General features: G+C 65.2%; 5 protein-coding genes across 30 annotated transcripts in view; 2 read left to right on the plus strand and 3 right to left on the minus strand.

Moving 5' to 3' along the window:
* Positions 1-5,650, plus strand: part of MAPK8IP3 (mitogen-activated protein kinase 8 interacting protein 3) — a 63,388-nt gene extending 57,738 nt beyond the window's left edge. For 15 of the 16 annotated variants that reach the window (XM_054534505.2, XM_054534508.2, XM_054534507.2 and 12 more), the window contains 13 exons: positions 341-506; positions 1,306-1,488; positions 1,566-1,755; positions 1,874-1,993; positions 2,068-2,148; positions 2,249-2,316; positions 2,495-2,643; positions 2,895-3,066; positions 3,136-3,249; positions 3,403-3,441; positions 3,533-3,712; positions 3,810-3,959; positions 4,036-5,650. In XM_054534505.2, the coding sequence (XP_054390480.1) occupies positions 341-506; positions 1,306-1,488; positions 1,566-1,755; positions 1,874-1,993; positions 2,068-2,148; positions 2,249-2,316; positions 2,495-2,643; positions 2,895-3,066; positions 3,136-3,249; positions 3,403-3,441; positions 3,533-3,712; positions 3,810-3,959; positions 4,036-4,157 (1,734 nt within the window). In that variant the 3' untranslated portion in view covers positions 4,158-5,650. The remainder of the gene's footprint in view (positions 1-340; positions 507-1,305; positions 1,489-1,565; positions 1,756-1,873; positions 1,994-2,067; positions 2,149-2,248; positions 2,317-2,494; positions 2,644-2,894; positions 3,067-3,135; positions 3,250-3,402; positions 3,442-3,532; positions 3,713-3,809; positions 3,960-4,035) is intronic. The other variant, XM_063717471.1, reaches the window with a different exon arrangement.
* A 34-nt stretch (positions 5,651-5,684) lies between these two features.
* NME3 (NME/NM23 nucleoside diphosphate kinase 3) lies at positions 5,685-7,095 on the minus strand. 2 transcript variants are annotated; one of them, XM_003780604.5, is made up of 5 exons: positions 6,834-7,095; positions 6,620-6,750; positions 6,410-6,511; positions 6,222-6,334; positions 5,685-6,107 (listed from the first exon to the last, which is right to left on the minus strand). In XM_003780604.5, exons 1-5 carry the CDS (start codon positions 6,877-6,879, stop codon positions 5,990-5,992), a joined length of 510 nt encoding a protein of 169 aa, XP_003780652.2. In that variant the 5' UTR covers positions 6,880-7,095; the 3' UTR covers positions 5,685-5,989. The 2 variants fall into 2 exon arrangements, with proteins under 2 accessions (XP_003780652.2, XP_054390503.1); XM_054534528.1 differs by having other exon boundaries at positions 6,230-6,334; positions 6,834-6,947.
* A 150-nt stretch (positions 7,096-7,245) lies between these two features.
* On the minus strand, positions 7,246-8,481 carry MRPS34 (mitochondrial ribosomal protein S34). Its single transcript, XM_002825968.5, has 3 exons — positions 8,151-8,481; positions 7,956-7,998; positions 7,246-7,864 (listed from the first exon to the last, which is right to left on the minus strand). The coding sequence occupies exons 1-3, from the start codon at positions 8,469-8,471 to the stop codon at positions 7,572-7,574; spliced, it is 657 nt and encodes a 218-aa protein (XP_002826014.1). The 5' UTR covers positions 8,472-8,481; the 3' UTR covers positions 7,246-7,571.
* Positions 8,463-12,770, plus strand: EME2 (essential meiotic structure-specific endonuclease subunit 2). 9 transcript variants are annotated; one of them, XM_024233616.3, is made up of 8 exons: positions 8,580-8,832; positions 9,067-9,203; positions 9,622-9,714; positions 10,400-10,491; positions 10,674-10,767; positions 10,928-11,043; positions 11,156-11,345; positions 11,427-12,770. In XM_024233616.3, exons 1-8 carry the CDS (start codon positions 8,580-8,582, stop codon positions 11,595-11,597), a joined length of 1,146 nt encoding a protein of 381 aa, XP_024089384.2. In that variant the 3' UTR covers positions 11,598-12,770. The 9 variants fall into 9 exon arrangements, with proteins under 9 accessions (XP_063573542.1, XP_024089384.2, XP_054390495.1 ...); XM_054534520.2 differs by having other exon boundaries at positions 10,674-11,045; XM_054534521.1 differs by having other exon boundaries at positions 10,928-11,045; positions 11,156-11,958.
* Positions 12,055-17,844, minus strand: SPSB3 (splA/ryanodine receptor domain and SOCS box containing 3). Of its 2 annotated transcripts, XM_002825971.4 has the most exons (7): positions 17,809-17,844; positions 16,645-16,782; positions 13,760-13,937; positions 13,459-13,646; positions 13,271-13,373; positions 13,072-13,197; positions 12,055-12,768 (listed from the first exon to the last, which is right to left on the minus strand). In XM_002825971.4, the coding sequence occupies exons 2-7, from the start codon at positions 16,768-16,770 to the stop codon at positions 12,422-12,424; spliced, it is 1,068 nt and encodes a 355-aa protein (XP_002826017.1). In that variant the 5' UTR covers positions 16,771-16,782; positions 17,809-17,844; the 3' UTR covers positions 12,055-12,421. The 2 variants fall into 2 exon arrangements, with proteins under 2 accessions (XP_002826017.1, XP_054390498.1); XM_054534523.2 differs by lacking the exons at positions 16,645-16,782; positions 17,809-17,844 and having other exon boundaries at positions 13,760-16,479.
* Between the last annotated feature and the right edge of the window lie 3 nt (positions 17,845-17,847).

Here is a 17,847-nt window from a genome sequence, read left to right on the forward strand (position 1 = left end):
AGTGGGCCTGCACTGGGCTGCAGGGGTCAGGCAGGCAGCAGGCACAGAGGAGCCCAGGAGCGGCAGAGCTTGCTTCCCAGTGGTGGGAGGCTTAGTTTTATGGCCCAGCTTGGGCCTCTTGGAGCTCAGGGGCCTCCTCTGTGGAGGCGAAACCGTGTCTGTGAGTGCTTTAGAGTGCAGTCCTGAGTCCGCATTGTTCTGGCCTTGGGGGAGGACAGCCATGTTCCCTCAAGCTGCAGGCAAGGCTGGATCCTGACAGATTCTGGGAGCCCCATGGCCCCGTGCTGCTGCCGGGAGCCTCAAGCTCGGGCTCTGACCTTGATCCCGTGCCCTGAAACAGGCCAAGGAGCTCCCTGAAATGGACGCCACCTCCAGCCGGGTGTGGATCCTGACCAGCACCCTGACCACCAGCAAGGTGGTGATCATCGACGCCAACCAGCCGGGCACCGTAGTGGACCAGTTCACCGTCTGTAACGCGCATGTGCTGTGTATCTCCAGCATCCCCGGTGAGCAGCCAGAGTGGGCGTTTCCACTCGGGCGCCACTCCCTTTTACTAGCAAGCTAAGTAAAAGTCCTGCGACACAGCACCCGCCTTCTCGGGGTGTCCTGTGGACACGGGAATATGGCAGTGGATGGTGGGAGGGGCAGCACCCAGTCAAGTGAGGCCCTGGGCCCTGTTTCTGAGAGGAAGCTCGCGGCGGCCTCGGCCTCTTCTCCCTACCTACTTGGGACCCCATGCTCACCTGGTTAGAGGGCGACGGGTGGGCACGGCCCGCAGCTTGAAGCATCACTCGGAGACCACAGGAAAACATTTCCTCATGCTGAATGTGAAACCTCCAGTTGGGCCGAAATCTCACGGCCTCACCAGGGGCTAAGGGGGTGTGGGTGAGGAGCTTCGTGTCACCCCTGTGGGCAGTAGCCTTGGTGATGTTCTGGGCCAGCCCCAACACTGGGAGGACGAAGGGGTGTCGAGGGCTCTGCCAGGTCTCTGGTGTGAAACCACAGGGCCGTCTGGGGTCTTGAGGGTCTGCCACAGGATCACAGGTTGTTTGCTCCCAGGACCAGAGTCTTACTACTCAGCTCCCCTTAGCCCAGGGGCCCACCCAACAGAGCAGGTTTGCTGGAGTCCCAGGCCTCCAGGCAGAGGGTCATGGGTGGGCTGTGAGTGGAGCCATGTGTGGAAGCTGGGTCTGCTGGGAAAGTGGAAGGCCAGCCCCGGTTCCCTCTGCCCCTGTATGAGTGCTGGGCACACCCTTGCAGTAGTGGGTTCCCCAGCACAGGCTGATGGGCCGTCCCTCTCCCCAGCGGCCAGCGACAGCGACTACCCCCCCGGGGAGATGTTCCTAGACAGCGACGTGAACCCAGAGGACCCGGGCGCAGACGGTGTGCTGGCCGGTATCACCCTGGTGGGCTGTGCCACCCGCTGCAACGTGCCGCGGAGCAACTGCTCCTCTCGAGGGGACACCCCAGTGCTAGACAAGGGGCAGGGTGAGTCCTGGGCGAGTTTCCCCCATCCCCTCATTCCCACATTTCTGCCCAGCCCAAGCTCACCTCTCCTAACACAGGGGAGGTGGCCACCATCGCCAACGGGAAGGTCAACCCGTCCCAGTCCACAGAGGAGGCCACAGAGGCCACGGAGGTGCCAGACCCTGGGCCCAGCGAGCCAGAGACGGCCACATTGCGGCCCGGGCCTCTCACGGAGCACGTCTTCACTGACCCAGCCCCCACCCCATCCTCTGGCCCCCAGCCTGGCAGGTGAGCTCTTGGGCTGGGGCAGGAGCAGAGGGAAGGCTTGCAGAGGTGGGAAGGGCCTCGGGGTCTTGCGGCAGGTGCGTGCTCCGAGGCCCCCCTGGAGCCACCGTTCTTCCTGCAGTGAGAATGGGCCAGAGCCTGACAGCAGCAGCACGCAGCCAGAGCCAGAGCCCAGCGAGGACCCCACGGGAGCAGGCAGCAGTGCTGCACCCACCATGTGGCTGGGAGCCCAGAACGGCTGGTAGGAAGGGCCCAGGGCAAGGTGGAGGGAGGGTCCTGGGTGAGCCCCTCGCCCATCGCCACTTCCTTCTCTAGGCTCTATGTGCACTCTGCTGTGGCCAACTGGAAGAAGTGCCTGCACTCCATCAAGCTGAAGGATTCCGTGCTGAGCCTGGTGTGGGTGACCCCAGACTGAGGGCCGGGCGTCGTGGGGGAACGGGGCGGAGGGGGCCGGCACAGCCTGGCCCAAACCAGGCTCACTGCATTCCTGTTTCAGGCATGTCAAAGGCCGTGTGCTAGTGGCTCTGGCGGACGGGACCCTGGCCATCTTCCACCGTGGTGAAGGTGGGGCCTGGCAGCAGGGGGTGTGTGGGTGGCAGCTGATGGCCCTGGCAGCGTTTTAGCCAAGGGGCTCCCAGGGTTCCAGGCCTCTCCTTAGCCTGGCAGTGGGTGTCTCAACCCGATGCCCTGAGCAGAGGTGGGGCCTGGCCAGGCCTGAGCAGGTGTCCGGGGCTCCCTCCAGATGGCCAGTGGGATCTGAGCAACTATCACCTAATGGACCTGGGCCACCCGCACCACTCCATCCGCTGCATGGCTGTTGTGTACGACCGCGTGTGGTGTGGCTACAAGAACAAGGTGCACGTCATCCAGCCCAAGACCATGCAGATTGAGGCGAGTGCTGGCCAGGGGCCCCGGGGAGGGGAAGAGGCTCCTGCCGGCCAGCAGCTCTCCCGCATCTTCCATACAGAAGTCCATGAGTTCCTATGTGGGTCCCATCTCCCCCGTACCACCTATGACTCAGGCTTGAACAGGCGCAAAGCAGGCGCTGGCCTGGGAGGTCTGAGGGAGCTGCAGGTGGCCCTGGGGCTCCCCACTTCCTCTTCTCTCCCCAGCCCTATTGATGGGCAGCCATGACTCCACAGAAGTCATTTGACGCCCACCCACGGCGGGAGAGCCAGGTGCGGCAGCTGGCATGGATCGGCGATGGCGTATGGGTGTCCATCCGCCTGGACTCCACCCTGCGGCTCTACCACGCACACACGCACCAGCATCTACAGGACGTGGACATCGAGCCGTACGTCAGCAAGATGCTAGGTGAGGGGCCACGCCAGGTGGGGTGGTGGGGGGCTCAAGGCCAGCCGCCCTGACCGCTCTCCCCCACAGGCACTGGCAAGCTGGGTTTCTCCTTCGTACGCATCACGGCCCTGCTTGTTGCGGGCAGCCGGCTCTGGGTGGGCACCGGCAACGGAGTGGTCATCTCCATCCCCCTGACAGAGAGTGAGTGGCCTGCACCCCTGCAGGGACAGTGGTGCTGCCAGAGGTGTACGTGGGTTCACAGGGGGTGGCTCTGCAGGGCCACCTGGGGAGGGTGCCTCGCTGCCCCTATGCTGACCGCTCTCCTCTTCTCCCACGCTCCCCCCATGTCCCCAGCTGTGGTCCTGCACCGAGGCCAGCTCTTGGGGCTCCGAGGTAAGCCCAGCCACCTCGTGTCCCCCCACGGGAGCCTCTCCCACCCTCCATCTGTACGCGGGCTCAGCGCCTCTGGGTTCTCTCCCTGCAGCCAATAAGACATCCCCCACCTCTGGGGAGGGCGCCCGTCCCGGGGGCATCATCCACGTGTATGGTGATGATAGCAGTGACAGGGCGGCCAGCAGCTTCATCCCTTACTGTTCCATGGCCCAGGCCCAGCTATGCTTCCACGGGCACCGCGATGCCGTGAAGTTCTTTGTCTCGGTGCCAGGTGAGGCTGGGCCCCTCCTGCCATCCACATCCCTGCATGCCGGTGGCCGCCGCCTCCCCCAGGAGGCCACTGTCCTGAATCGCTTCTGCCATCCCAGGGAATGTGCTGGCCACCCTGAACGGGAGCGTGCTGGACAGCCCAGCCGAGGGCCCTGGGCCAGCTGCCCCTGCCTCGGAGGTCGAGGGCCAGAAGCTGCGGAATGTGCTGGTGCTGAGCGGCGGGGAGGGCTACATCGACTTCCGCATTGGTGAGCAGGGCCCAGGGACAAGGCGGAGGTTGGGCGCAGGGGGAGCCTGACTCTCACTTTGCTGCTTTGCCCGCAGGAGACGGAGAGGACGACGAGACAGAGGAGGGCGCGGGGGACATGAGCCAGGTGAAGCCCGTGCTGTCCAAGGCAGAGCGCAGTCACATCATCGTGTGGCAGGTGTCCTACACCCCCGAGTGAAGCTGCTACCCTGCCTGGCCCGACCTGTACATAGGACCCCCGACCACCTGACCCCCGCCCGCCCCGTGGGGTAGCCAGCCAGGCGCCACCGCCCCTCTTCTAACCTCTCAACCTGCAGCTTTCACCTGAGTCTGGCCCCTCTAGCGGGCAGGGAGTGCCAGGATGCCGATCAGCTGGGAGGAGGAGGGGAGGGGTGCTTCCACCCAAGGAGAAGATGCTCTCGGGACAGTTTCCCGGGCAGCTCCTGGCCAGCTTCCAGCCCAGAGTCCTCAAGTCCAGGGCACCTTGGGCCCAGCGCAGGCAGAATCCGAGGTGGTCCTGGCACTACCCTGTGCCTCCTACTCCCCAGCACCCCTGGAGGAAGCAGGGGCTCCCCGCCGCCGAGGCTGCCTGCCCTGGGCCCACCTCTGCATGCTGCTCATGGGGCCACCCTGCCTCCTGGGCCCTCACTCTGCCTAGGGGAGCTGGGCCAGGCACTAGCCTTTGCCCAGGGTGGTGGACCTCAGGCTGCCCAGGTGCCTGCACCCCAGCCGGCCTTCTCTGGAGCCTCCCCGTCCTCAAGCCTCTATCCTGTCTGTCCTCACCCCAGCTGTCCCCTGCCCAGGGAGCTGGCATGAAAGCACGAGGCCCGGCTCCCTGGGGCAGCTGCTTGAGAAAAGAGACTGCTACCCCATCCTGTCCATGCAGGCAGGCTTTTGCCAGCCCCGTTCTGACCCGTGTCCCCCCAGGCTCTGCCTGGGCAGAAGACTCACCTTGGAGGAGCGGACCCTGGAGTCCTGTCCCTCCCAGAAGCCCCCAGGGTGAGATTTCTCAGGCTGCCAGGGCAGGCCCAGGCCTCAGGAAGAAGGGGAGGCCCCTGGCCTCTCCGGGATCAGTCCTAGGACGCAGGCTTAGCCTCAGGTTGATGGGGGATGATGTGCTCCCGGGGCCTGCCTCCTGCACGGGGCTCGACGGAGCCCAGCTCCCAGACACGCTACTAAGTGCCTAGGGTTGCCCGCTGTGGCCTGCTCCCAGGGAGCAACAGAGAGGCCACCAAGCAGAGGCCCGTGGGGCTGAGGATGGAGCCGCCCCCAGCCGACTCCAAGCCCGCAGAGGGCAGATGCCACCCTGGACTGCTCTCCCTGCCCAGCTGGGCCTCTCTGGCCTATTCCTACCTTCCAGGCCCACTGCACTCCTGTCTGGGAGGCCCTTAAGAGGGCAGCCCAGCCCCCACGCCCACCCCCAACCAGAGAAGCACAGATCTTGGGGAGCTGCCCCACAAGCTCCACTGGCCACCGAAGGCTGCAGCCGCTGCGCTGCCGGCTTCTCCCCACCACCCTGCCACCTCCACTGTGATGTATGTCCGCTCCCTCGTCTGTTCCCCCAGGATCTCGAAGTGACTCCGGGCTGAGCAGTGGGGCGGCTGGGGGAGGGGTGACGATTCTCCTCAGGCTTTGGCCCTGCAAGCAAACCCACGTATCTGCTCTGTATGTAATAAACGTCTTAACATCGTAGCTGCCTGTTCCTGGGCCCAAACCGACACGAAAATGAGGACTTCACTTTATTATAAAAAGAAACGTTGGACCACGTTGGGCTGGGCACCAGGACAGTGTCCTGACACGTTTCCAGGCGAGCCGCGCAGGCTCCTGGAGCAGCTCCTCGGGCCAGAAGCCCTGTACGCCAGGGATTGGAGAGGCCCGCGCCACCTTGGATGCAACGTCCTGACAGGTGGATGTTCAGCATCCCATCCAAAGGGATGTTCCAAGCGCTGTGGGGTGGGGCCAGAACCCCGGCCACCTGGGCCCTGGAGGAGACTGGCGTGTGAGCGCCTCTGCGACGCGCACCTGCCGGGTCTACTCATACAGCCAGTGCCCAGCGCTGTCCTCCCAGCACAGGAGCTCGTCTGCGCGGAACCAGAGCGCGATCTCGCGGCGGGCACTCTCCACCGAGTCGCTGCCGTGAATCAGGTTCCTGCGCGGAAGAGGCGCGCGTGAGCGTGGGAAAGAGACCTCCGGCAAGGGTCCCACGCAGGCCGAACTGGGGGAGGCCGGACGGGGCTGGGACCGTCCCCGGGGCGGGCCTTACTTGCCAACCTCGATGCAGAAATCCCCGCGGATGGTGCCGGGCGGGGCGTCGGCCGGGTTCGTGGCCCCGATCAGTGCCCGCGAGGTGCGCACCACGTCCAGCCCCTGCCATACCTGTGCGGAGGGACGGGCGCGGTATCACGCAGGGGTGGGGTCCCGGGGCCGCCCGCCCGCTTCCCGGGTACTCACCATGGCCACTACCGGCCCGGAGGCCATATACTTGACCAGGCGGCCGTAGAACGGGCGTTCACGCAGCTCGGCGTAGTGCTCACGCAGCAGCTCCTCGGAGGCCTGCGGAAGGGTCAGGCCGCCGGCGCCCGCACCCGGCACCCAGGCGTCCCCAGGTCCCCGCCCCCCTTCCCCCTACACCGCGCCCCCGCTCGCTCACCGCGCCCCCACCTGCACCAGCTTCAGCGCCACCAACTTGAAGCCCTTCCTCTCGAAGCGCCGCACAATCTCTCCCACCAGCCGCCGCTGCACGCCGTCCGGCTTCACGGCCAGGAAGGTGCGTTCGTGTGCGCCGGTGCAGGCTGCGGGGCAGGCGGGGACGGGGCGTCAGGCCGGCCCAGCACCGGCCACCCGCCCCCGGCCCGCGCCGCGCCGCGCCGCTCACCCGCCGGGAAGAGGTTGGCGAAGATGGTCAGCACCAGGCAGATCATGATGGCGGTGCGGGAGCGGGATCCGCGGGGCGGGGCGGTGGCGCCCGGGGCGGGGCCTGCGCTTAAAGAGGCCTGGTCCGGGCGCGGCGGCCTCCGCGGCCGCCCGCGGAGAAGCTGCTTCACTTGTACCCCGGAACCCGGCAGCCGTGGGGGGCCGGAGGGCAGCTGCGGAGGCCAAGTCTCCTCCAGTAGCTCGGACACTAACTGTATCCCCCACAACCCGCCCAGGTGGTTCCACCCACGCGGCGCCCTGCTCCGCACCGCCCGAACCCCCACCCCGCGCCCCCCGGCCGGGGCCACGACCACAGCGTCAGCCCTTCTCTCCCCGGTCCTAAAGACAGCGCGCAAAGACACCACAACACGGGGTACTTCTTTTTTCTTTATTCCCTTTCATAACTTCTACCAGGATCCAGGCAGAGAGAGCACTAACGGGGGAAAGGGAGCCAGCGCTTCCCGCTTTCCCCAGCGTGGGCCCTCGGAGTTGGGTGTGGGGGCAGCAGGGCCAGAGAAAAGGCACAGGTGGCGATTTGCCCCAGCCCTCCCCACTAAGATGCAGACCCTCAGAACACCTCACGGAAGGTGAGCTCCCTGCTCCGAGGGGCAGACTCGGGTGTAACGCGAAGGCGGTTTCTTTCATCAACAAGGTCCCCACTGCCTCACAGCCCCTCAGGCCACCCGCTGGTTCTGGCATTCTAGACGGGGGTGCCCTTGGCCCTTCCTTTGTCCTCCTGTTTTGCAGGGTAATCCCAGGGTTCCATGCGTGTCCTCTGCACATTCAGCATGGGCTCCTCGGTGCTTGTGTCTCCATTTTTCTGTCGTTCTGCGATAATCATGGCCCGGAGGAGCGGCGGGTACGGCACGGAGGCCAGGCTGTCTTCCGGCGCCGGCGTGAACGCGGTGAAGGCCTCCTCCTCGTGCTTGGGCACCAGCCGCCAGTCATGGTACATGACGTGTTCGATCTCCCGCGCCTCGCTCTCTGTCTTCCCTGATGAAGGAAAAGAGGCGTGCTGCACACACTTGCTGTGCCGTCGGTGTTCAGCATCGAACTGCCGGGCACCCGCTCTCCCGAGCCTTACCTTTGAAGGTCAGAATGCCCCAGGCCTTCCCGTGGTCCAAGTTCTGCAAAGCCAGAAGGAAGCGGGGTCAGCTCGCAAAGCTGTCGGCCCCCGAGGTCAGGAGGTGGGAGCCTCAGCCACGCAAACCTGCAGGGAGGAGGGGAGGCGGGGAGACCAGGCGGCTGCAGGGGCGGGGTGCGGACGGGGTGCACGCACCTGCGCCGTGTAGTCGGGCCGCACCCGCGTGAGGCGCCAGTAGCACGGCTCGTCGTGCTGCCACAGCCAGGACTTGCGCGTGACCAGGCGGCCCAGGCCGAAGAGCGGGAGGCGGCCGAGCAGCTGCAAGAGGCGGCTCTCGCGGCGCACGTCGGCCCAGGCCCGGACCGGCAGCCGGCGTCCAGAGAACGGCCGCGTCAGGGTCTCGTAGTCCACAGCGTAGAGCTGCGAGTCGCGCGGCCTGTTCAGTTGCTCCCGCAGGGCGCGCACGCGGCGGGCCAGCTCCGCGATCAGCCGCGGACGCACCTTCTTCCGCGCCATGGTGGGTCCACGTCCTCAGCGGTCCGGCCGGAAGTCACCGGAAGAGGCCGGTGTCCCAGGCTAAAGTGTTCGGGCGCGGCCGGAAGCGAAGAAGAGGTCGGTCCGGCCATGGCGCGGGTTGGACCCGGGAGGGCGGGGGTCTCTTGCCGGGGCCGGGGCCGGGGCCGGGGACGGGGCGGGAGCGGTCAGCGGCGACCTCCAACCTGGGAGATCTCAGACTCCGACGCTGAGGGCTCCGCCGGCTCGGAGGCCGCCACGAGAGCCCGGGACCCAGCGGGTGAGCGCAGGGCGGCTGCCGAGGCGTTGCGGCTGCTGCGGCCGGAGCAGGTCCTGAAGCGCCTCGCGGTGTGCGTGGACCCAGGTGCGGCGGAGGGCACGGGCGCTGCTCGGGGTAGGAAAGGCCTTTCTCCGCCAGGCGGCGCCCTCCGTCCGACTGGGCGGGGCGCGCGCGCCGAGGGGCCTGGGGTCGGGCCCGCCTCCCAGTCGGGGCTTTGTGCCGAATGCAGACTACCCGCTCAGGGAGGGCGCTCGCCCAGGTAGGGCGCTCGCGAGGGTGGAAGGAAGCAGTGACCGCGCTCCTCTCCCCCGGTCCCAGCCATCCTGGAAGACGCCGGTGCCGACGTCCTGATGGGGGCCCTGGAGGCCGTGGGCTGCGAGTGCCGCATCGAGCCCCAGCGCCCGGCCCGCAGCCTGCGGTGGACCCGAGCGAGTCCCGACCCCTGCCCCCGCAGCGTGAGTGGTCGCGGGTTCCCGAGGGCCAGCCCCGAGTTGGCTGTTTTGCTTCCATGATTTCAGCCCTGGAGCTGTCCCTTAGGCAGCTGCCCTGGGCTGTGCGCGTCTCGCGGATGAGTACACCAAGGATGGAGAACGGGAAGTGGAGGTGTCCAAGCCGTTCTGCTGGTATAGAGCCGAGGTGGCTGGAGAAGGTTCCGTCTCCAGTCAGGCTGTGAGCAGGATTCCTGCCGGCCCCAGAGACCTGGCCTGAGCTTGGCCTTGGCGGGAAAGGGAACACTGGGCTTCTGTAGAGCAGGCCTGTCAGGGCTTGGGCTTGGCTGGGGGCACGAACCGCGTTGCTGCTGGACTGCCCAGGCAGGGCCCCTGGGGCACCCGGGGTTGAGACAGGCAGCAGCGCGTCCCCATGTCCCCACAGCTGCCTCCTGAAGTGTGGGCTGCAGGTGAACAGGAATTGCTGCTGCTGCTGGAGCCCGAGGAGTTTCTGCAGGGCGTCGCCACACTGACCCAGGTGCTCGGGTGGTGGCAGTAGTCGCTCTCCAGTCAGGAGGGGTGGGTTCCCAGCCGGGAGGCGCCTGCTCCGCCGGTCTCTGCCTTTGTAGACAGGGTTGGGGGGGGCATGGGGCAGGCCAGGACTCCTTTCTGATCTAAAACCGTAGAGGTTTCTAGGGTGAGATGGAGAAAGCTCCTGGGCACCAGCGGAGGCTACAGCTGCTCCTAGAGAGTCCTGAGAAGTGTCAGGAGGTCAGGGTCCGGGCGGTAGGCTGCAGGCTTCGTCCTCTAACAGCAGACAGCCCGGCCCCTGCCTGCGAGGAGCAGCGCTCAGGTGCTGTTGCGCCAGGTAGCGTGGGGTTAGGCTAGACCCCCTGCCAGGTCCCTGTGTCCAAGGATTAGTGTCTCTCAAGCCTCTGCTTTGTGTTAGGTCAAAGCTAGGCTGGAGTACAGAGGTGGACCAGGATGAGGGGCTCGGTGGAACTGAGATGTGCCCAAGCAGCCACTCCAGGGTCTCCTTAGCCTCCTTGGCCTCGTGGGAGGCACAGAGCTGGTTTTCTCAGAATAGGTAATGGAACAGAGGCTCCTCTCGGCACCACTGGCTCTTTTTCAGGCTTGCTGTTCTGCAAACCAGCTATGGCCTGGTGGCCCATGGCCGTAGGCCGTAGCCTCCTGTGAACTGTGCCACACGTTCTCATCTTCAGATCTCTGGCCCAACCCGCTGGGTGCCCTGGATCTCCCCCGAGACCACCGCCCGGCCCCACCTGGCTGTCATCGGGCTGGATGCCTACCTGTGGTACCGCTCACTCTCATGCCCACAGCAGGGCTGGCTGGGACGGGGGTTCAGGGGAGGTGGGCACACTTCTGGGGTTGCTGTGGCACAGCTGATCCCACTTCCCCAGGTGAGCTCTGACAGAGGCCAAGCTTGGGCAGGGCAGGCCCCATGGGGAGCGGGGAGGAACGGTCACCTCTGCTCAGGTCTCGCCAGCACGTTTCCCGGAGGACACAGCAGCCAGAGCGCCCGAAGGTGGCCGGTGCCGAGGTGGCCGTCGGCTGGCCGGAGGTGGAAGAGGTGAGGGCCTGTCTGAGCTGGGTGAGTCGGGTGGCCTGGGTCCCAGTGATTGGGCTGCTGGCTGGGTTTGGTTCCCAGCGTGGTACATGGGGCAGCTATCAGCTGTGTGTCCCAGGGAGCCTTCCTCTGGCTCGTACCCACCAGCCTGCCTCCTCCCCAGGCCCTGGTACTCCTGCAGCTCTGGGCAAACCTGGACGTGCTACTGGTGGCCTCGTGGCAGGAGCTGAGTCGGCACGTGTGCGCCGTTACCAAGGCACTCGCCCAGTATCCCCTCAAGTGTGTGATGCCAGGGCTGAAGGGGAGCAGGATCACCTCAAGGTGGTGGTGCCTCCCCAGCCTCTGGGGAGCTATTCAGATGAGGTTCTAAAAGGCTTCTCCCTGTTCCTAGGCAGTACCGGGAATCGCAGGCCTTTTCCTTCTGCACAGCAGGGCACTGGGCAGCCGGCGAGCCAGTGGCAAGAGACGGCACAGGGCTGCAGGCAGCCTGGCGGAGGCAGATCAGGCAGTTCAGTCGGGTCAGCCCAGCCGTGGCTGATGCAGTTGTCACAGCCTTCCCCTCCCCCCGCCTTCTGCAGCAGGTGGGCCCCTCCCTCCTCGAAGTCCTCCAGGTGCAGAGGCCCCGTCCCCAGGCGCCCTCTCATGCCTTTGCCTGCTCCTAGGCGCTCGAGGCCTGCAGCACGGAGCGGGAGCGCATGGGCCTCCTGGCCGACCTTCCTGTGCTGCCCCGTGAAGGCGGGAGTCCCCGCAGGGTGGGGCCTGACCTGTCCCGCCGCATCTGCCTCTTCCTGACCACAGCCAACCCTGATCTCCTGCTAGACCTGGGCTCCTGACCGCACGTGGGACCGCCAGGACAGCATGCAGCCTTGGGGACAGACCACACACCCTGGGTGGTGGGGGAGGACCCTCAGCCTGGGTGGGTTCTCTGGCTGAGCAGGTCTGACCTTAGGGGGAGGGTGGGTGGTTGCAGGGGAACTTTTAGGTAGCTGGGATGAGAAGAGGGGCTTCTGGCTGGCAGATGGCCGGTGGTTTCTGTGCTGAGTCCTGAACACATATGCCACAGGGGACCTCAGCAGTAGGGCTGTGTGTCCCCCCCCACACACACACACTCGGCAGGGACCAGAAGGCAGCACCAGGGCCGCACTGCCACCTGGAGGCTTGGGGTGTGGCACCCTCAGCCAGAAGCAGTAGGGGACTGCCAAGGATGTGGAGGAGCAGTGAGGCCTGGGAGAAGGCCCAGGATGCTCGCAAGCCCGGCCTCTGCATGGATACGTTTCAGCTCACGCCACGTGGGTATCAGACATCAATTCTACATTTATTGCAGTCCTTTAAGTCTATGACGGCGGGGCAGCCGCTGACAGCATGCAGAGCAAGTTACGAAAAACCCGAGGCCCTGTGGGAACAGCAACGCGGGCTCCAGCCAGGCTCTCCTCGCGGCCTCCCACAAGACCTGGGGCTCAGGGCAGCCGCTTCCCCACCCAGCACAGCAGCAGAGGGGCCCTAGAGCCCCCACAGAAAGGACTGTCCCAGCCTTGGGAGCAAGAGATGGCTCCCTCCGGACGGGCCTCATCCAACTCCGCCCTGGAGTGTGGCTGGAAGGAAGGGATAGAGAAAACGGCTGTCCCAGCCTGAGAAGGCAGTTCCACTGGGAAGTCAGTCAGGTCCGACGGCAGCGCTTCCTCTGGCAGGGCCGAGGCTCACGACTGCTGGGGTGGGCCGAGGTCGCTGCCTGGGGATCGGACACTGGAGCCTTGCGGCGGCTGCAACTCATGCTCAGGACCCAGCCCAGCTTGTTGTGTAGCACCTGCTTGAGGCCTGGCGGCAGCGGCAGACCCTCCAGCGTGTCCCCCGAGTCTGGCCGCAGCTGGCGCAGGCGGTGGCAGCAGAGGTACTGGAGGGAGGTGGCGCTGGCGCAGGAGCGGGTGACCTTCATGCTGCTCCGGGCCGCCGTGGAGCACACCATCGGGTAGAACCTCTTGTTCTGCAGCTTGGTGGCTGCCACACCTGGAAGGGAGGGGCCCAGCCTGAACCCCAAGCAGGGAAGGGGCCAGCTACTGGGCACAGCCCCTCAGACCTCATGCTACAGTCACCTGGGTGGGCAGCTGACACAGCTGAGGCAAGACAGGGTACATGCGCTGGCCCTGCCACTCCAGCCTGGCCTCACTGTCCCACTTCCTGGGACCCTGGGGCCTCAGGCTTCTGGGAGGAACCCTTTCAGGAAACCTCAGTGTCCACTGGGCTGGGGTGGGGTGGCCGCCTCCCTCAGGGTGATAGCTGAGAGGAGCTCAAGTCCTGTGGCGGCCTCACCTATGCACTTCCTATTCTTGAAAAAGGTGAGCGTGCCATGCCAGGTGTCCAGGTGTACGCCAATGATGGAGCCCTGGCCAAACCGCGACGAGAAGCTGGTCTTGTCGCCCTTGTGGTGGAGGAGGCCTGGGGGCAGCCGGGGTTGCAGTGAGCCCAGGAGCTCCAGGCTCAGCCCCGCCCCACCCTGGGCCTCACGCACCCGTGTAGGAGAGGCCCCAGCTGTCCTCATCCCTGCCCAGCAGGCTGCAGAACGTGTGGCGGTATTTGTCCAGGTCCACATCCGACGTCCCGATGCCCACCATCTAGGAACGGGGGCCAGGCAGAGGGCGCAGGGCTGGGCTGCTGGAGCCAGGTTCCCCAGAAGCACCCTGGGCCGAAGCAACTTACCATGTCGGTGCCATAGACGGGTGAGGTCATCTTGATCTCCCAGAAGTGCTGGCCCTCCCCCAGCTCCTTGGTGCCCCGGATGGCCGCTGTGCCGCAGCTGTACTCCATGTGGAAGCTGACCTTACGGTTGTCACAGCTCAGCAGGGTAGCTGATGACTTATTCAAGTCATCCCAGACCCAGTCGAAATCTGCAAGAGAGGCCCAGGCTGGGGCAGCCCCGAGAGCTCCATGGGGCTCTGCCCTGCCCGCTCCCAGGCCCACCCGCAGTGCAGTCCCAGCAGGGGCTGGGCCCCATGCTCACACTCGTCTTCCTCTCCGCAGCGGCAGTCCTTGCCCCGGTGGGCCGCGTGCAGGCTGCTACAGGAGGAGGCCTCACCCTGCCCAGCACAGTCACAGAAGGACTCGCCGGTCACGGGCACCGCACTGGGGATGGATGGCGGCAGCGTGGAGTACTCGGGGTCGGAGTCCGAGTCACTGTGCTGGGAGAGAAGGGCCGGCTGTTCCTGCCTGTCGCCCGCTCTCTGCCCTCTCACCCGTGCCCTCTGCCAGCCCAACCTGAGTCTCTTCCTCCCCTGTCCCTGACCCACCCAGGAAAGGATGGGAGTCCAGGCCTCCAGGGACTTCACAGTACCCCGAGCACATGGCCCAGGCTCCTTCCCAACGGGTTCTGGCTCTGCCCCATTCTGCATGACCAGGAGGGCCCTGGAGGCCCAGGCACTGAGCAACAGCCAAGGCCGCCTGGCCTCCAAGTGGTTTCTAGATGGTGGATGAGCTGAGATGGTGTGGACACCTTTCCTGCTAGGCCAGCCCTGCAGGGGCCCCCAGGCAAGGCCACCACCCCCACACCAGGCCCAGCTGCAGCCACCTGGCCTCAGGACAGTCCCCACCACACTGTGGCCCAATGACCTTCTGTTACCTGAACAGACCTGGCTCACCACAGGGTCCTACTGCCCAGTGCCCACTACAGGCCCCACCCCTCCTGGTGCAGGTTTCAGCTGTCGCTTCCCTGAGGCTTCTTCAGCCCCTTCATCCCTGTTCCATTTTTCTCTTTTTGCTTCACTGAAGTTCTCCTTGGTCCTGATTCTTGGCCTCCTCCCACCAGAATGTGAGCTCCTTGTGGGAGGCGGTACCCCTCCCAGCCTCCTCCCTGTCACAGGCTGTGTGGGGGCCACCCAGGGCCTGAATGGGCCCAGGGGTCAGCAGGGAGAGTGCTAAGTGGCCGGGGTGGGGGGGGCCTGTGGCAGAGGCCTTGTGACAGTGAGGGTTGAGGGCTGGTCCAGAGAGGTGATGTGACCCCCAGGAGAAGCCACAGGGGACCCACCAGCTTCCAGGTGAACATGGACCTATCCAAAGCCAGCTTCAGGGCAGGACACTGTCGTCTCTGGAGGGGATGGCCCCACCCCACAGACAAAGCAGGCCCAGACGACTCTACCCCACTGCCTAGAAGTGTGGGTCCCCAAAGCCAGGGTAGACCCCGAGTCAGGAGCCCAGGCACAGAACTGAGCACTTGCACTGCAGGCCCAGGGCCGGGCTCCCTGGAGAAGGAGACAGCCTGATCGCCACTGCCTACCTCCTGCCCACAACGGCTGCAGGCCTGTTTGGTGACACAGGACAAGCAGCACATATGTCAGACACTGCCGAGCCTGCAAGCACGCCTACATCCCACAGCCATGAGCCTGTGAGGCTCAGGCATGTGACCTGCAGGAGCTGGAGGCGGGCGGGAAGGCAGGTCGGGGCCTCTCCCTGGCTGGAACAGGGAGCTCCAGGAGACCCCAGGACGGCCCCCACCCGGTGGGTAAGGACCCTGTTTCCCAGTTTGCCCCCAAGGCCTAATGGACCCATCGGGCTCAGAGAGTCCTCACTCGGAAGAGAGGAGCCCACCCCTCCCAGGACACCTGGCTGAGCCGGAACAGCAGCGCAGGGGAGCTGTGACAGCAGAGAGCAGCACTAGGTCACACAAGCAGCCGCCCCGGAAGGACCTGGCCCATGGTGACAGAGGACAAGCAGCATGCCTGTGTCAGACACTGGCCTGGCCTGTGGACACGCCCGCATCCCACAGCCATGACCCTGCGAGGCGAGGAGAAACTGCTCCAGGGCGCATGACCTGTGGCGGCTGGAAGTGAGGCAGGAAGGACCCTGCTCTGGTCCGAGGGAGATCTCAGGAAACCGACTGGGAAATCACCCCCCACAGGGACCCCCACCCCTCCCAGCCTCACTGTGCCCCGTCAGGCCAGGCAGCTGCCCTCAGGTTCTGCCAAGGTGGGGGTCAGGGGCCATGAGTGCAGGTAACTCTGCCCGCAGAGCCCACAAGCACATCAGATCACCTGGGCTGCAGACAGACAAACACCTGAGCTGTTCTGAACACCTTCAGGTTCCTGGCCTCCCTGAGCAGGTGCAGAAATTTTTACTTTCAAGGATCAGGATTTTTTTGTTTTTTTTTTTTAACACACATATATGTGAACAAAGAGTATGTGTTTGTACTGGCAGAAGAAGCGTCTGGTAGGACAACCAGCAAGTTAACAATGGTCACCTCCAGAAATGGACTGGGTAAACCAAAGAATTTTTTTGTTTTTTTTTTTTTCGAGTCAGGGTCTATCTCTGTCACCCAGGCTGGAACGCACCGGTGTGATCACGGCTCACTGCAGCCTTGACTTCCCTGGCTCAAGCAATCCTCCCAGCTCAGCCTCCTGAGTAGTTAGGACTACAGGCACGTGCCACCACGCCTGACAAATTTTTTAAATTTTTGTAGAGACAGCGTTTCACCATGTTGCCCAGGCAGGTCTCAAACTCCTGGGTTCAAGTGATCCTCCAGCTTCAGCCTCCCAAAGTGCTAGGATTATAGGTGTGAGCCACAGTGCCCAGCCCCATAGTGGAGAATTTCTGTTGAATGAACCAAAACAACTGTGAACCTCTCCATACCATGTGTTTCAGAGGAGAAAGCACAGTGAAATATGCAGTGTGTTCTGAGGTCCTGTCACCCCTGAGGCTGTGTGTGTCCTCTGCCAAATTAAGGAGTCTTACAGAATGTGGTGCATCCAGGAGACAGGCCCAGGGTTGGACTGGGCCTCTGGCCTCAGAAGCATCTTTCCCTCCGACTGATTCCCTGTTCAGGTAATGCCTGCCTGCCTGCCTAGGGCATCTCCACACCTTAGGCCAGCCACGTCCGCCTCGCCCGCTGGGACCTACCTGCCCATCAGAGTCGTAGCCCCAGTTGGTGGAGCCTGCTAGAGCCACGGCCCGGGCATCTGCGTCTCGGCGGGCTGCACTCAGGACGAAGTGCCAGGCCCTGCTGTTCCGGGGGCGTCTGGCCATGGTGGAAAGAATCTAGAAGAAAACACAGGCTCTGGGCAAAGGAAGACTCACAGCACTCCCAGCCCTGAGCTTCCAGGCTGGGCCACGGACCCACTCAAAGTGGGGCCTGCAGGGGCCGCACCGGTGCCCAGCCAGGACTCTAGAACGCTTCAGGAGCCCGTACCTCACTCCAGGATCTGAGCAACTCAGTAAAACCTAGGTAGATCCTGTGAAACGCCACCCAGACACCCATGACTCCGGAATGCGATCCCAGCCCCTCTCTCCGGCTCCACCTCACGAACCTGGCTGCCCCGCTCGCCTGTCCCGCAGGCATCTAAATCCTCCACTCGCTCCTCCTCTGTCGTCCAATTTGACACATGGCATCTCCGGCCTCCCAGTTCCTCATGCCAGAAGCACCGTGACCCCTCCCCGACACCTTCCCCTCATGCCCGGCCCGACCGCCGCACCCGCCTGCATCCTCCTCCCGCCACCATCTCCTGGGCCGCGCAGCTCGCCTTCCCCTCCGCTCGCTACCGCCAGGGCTCCTCGTGAAACACAAATCTTAAAACCTGCTCAGCGCTGGCCGCTGTTACCGCATAAAATGCAAAAGGCTGCGAGGGCCAGGTCTGCGCTTCCCAGGCCACCTGCCTGGCACCTCCCTCGCCAGCTCCGGGGTTCCCGCCCTGCGCCCCGTGGGTTCCGCCTAGCCTTCCAGGGCCGACCCCTGCGCCGGGCTCGCGGCTGGCAACGCCCGCTGGGCCCCGGGTGGGGTTCCAGGGAGGCCGGGGCGGATCGCGGCGCCCGGACCGCCGAACCCTGCCCAGCCCCAAGAGAGCGCGGGTGCAGCCGGAGCCGGCCTCCCCGGCAGCCGCCAGGCCTGGCTGTCCCCTCCCGCGGGCGCGCGGGTTCCGGAGTTGGCGGCACCGGGGAAGCCTCTCTCGGGCGCGGCTCTCCGGAGAGGAACAAAGGCGGCGCCCTGGCCGCGCTGCTACCGCCGCGCCCGCAAGGTCAGCGCGCCCGCCCAGAGCCCGGGACCGCGGCCCGTGCCCCGCCGCTCACCTGCAGCCCCCGCTGCGCGCTCCGCCGGCCCGGCCCTGA

This window comes from Pongo abelii, chromosome 18 (assembly GCF_028885655.2).
Source record: "Pongo abelii isolate AG06213 chromosome 18, NHGRI_mPonAbe1-v2.0_pri, whole genome shotgun sequence".
In the NCBI taxonomy this organism is placed as follows: Eukaryota; Metazoa; Chordata; class Mammalia; order Primates; family Hominidae; genus Pongo; species Pongo abelii.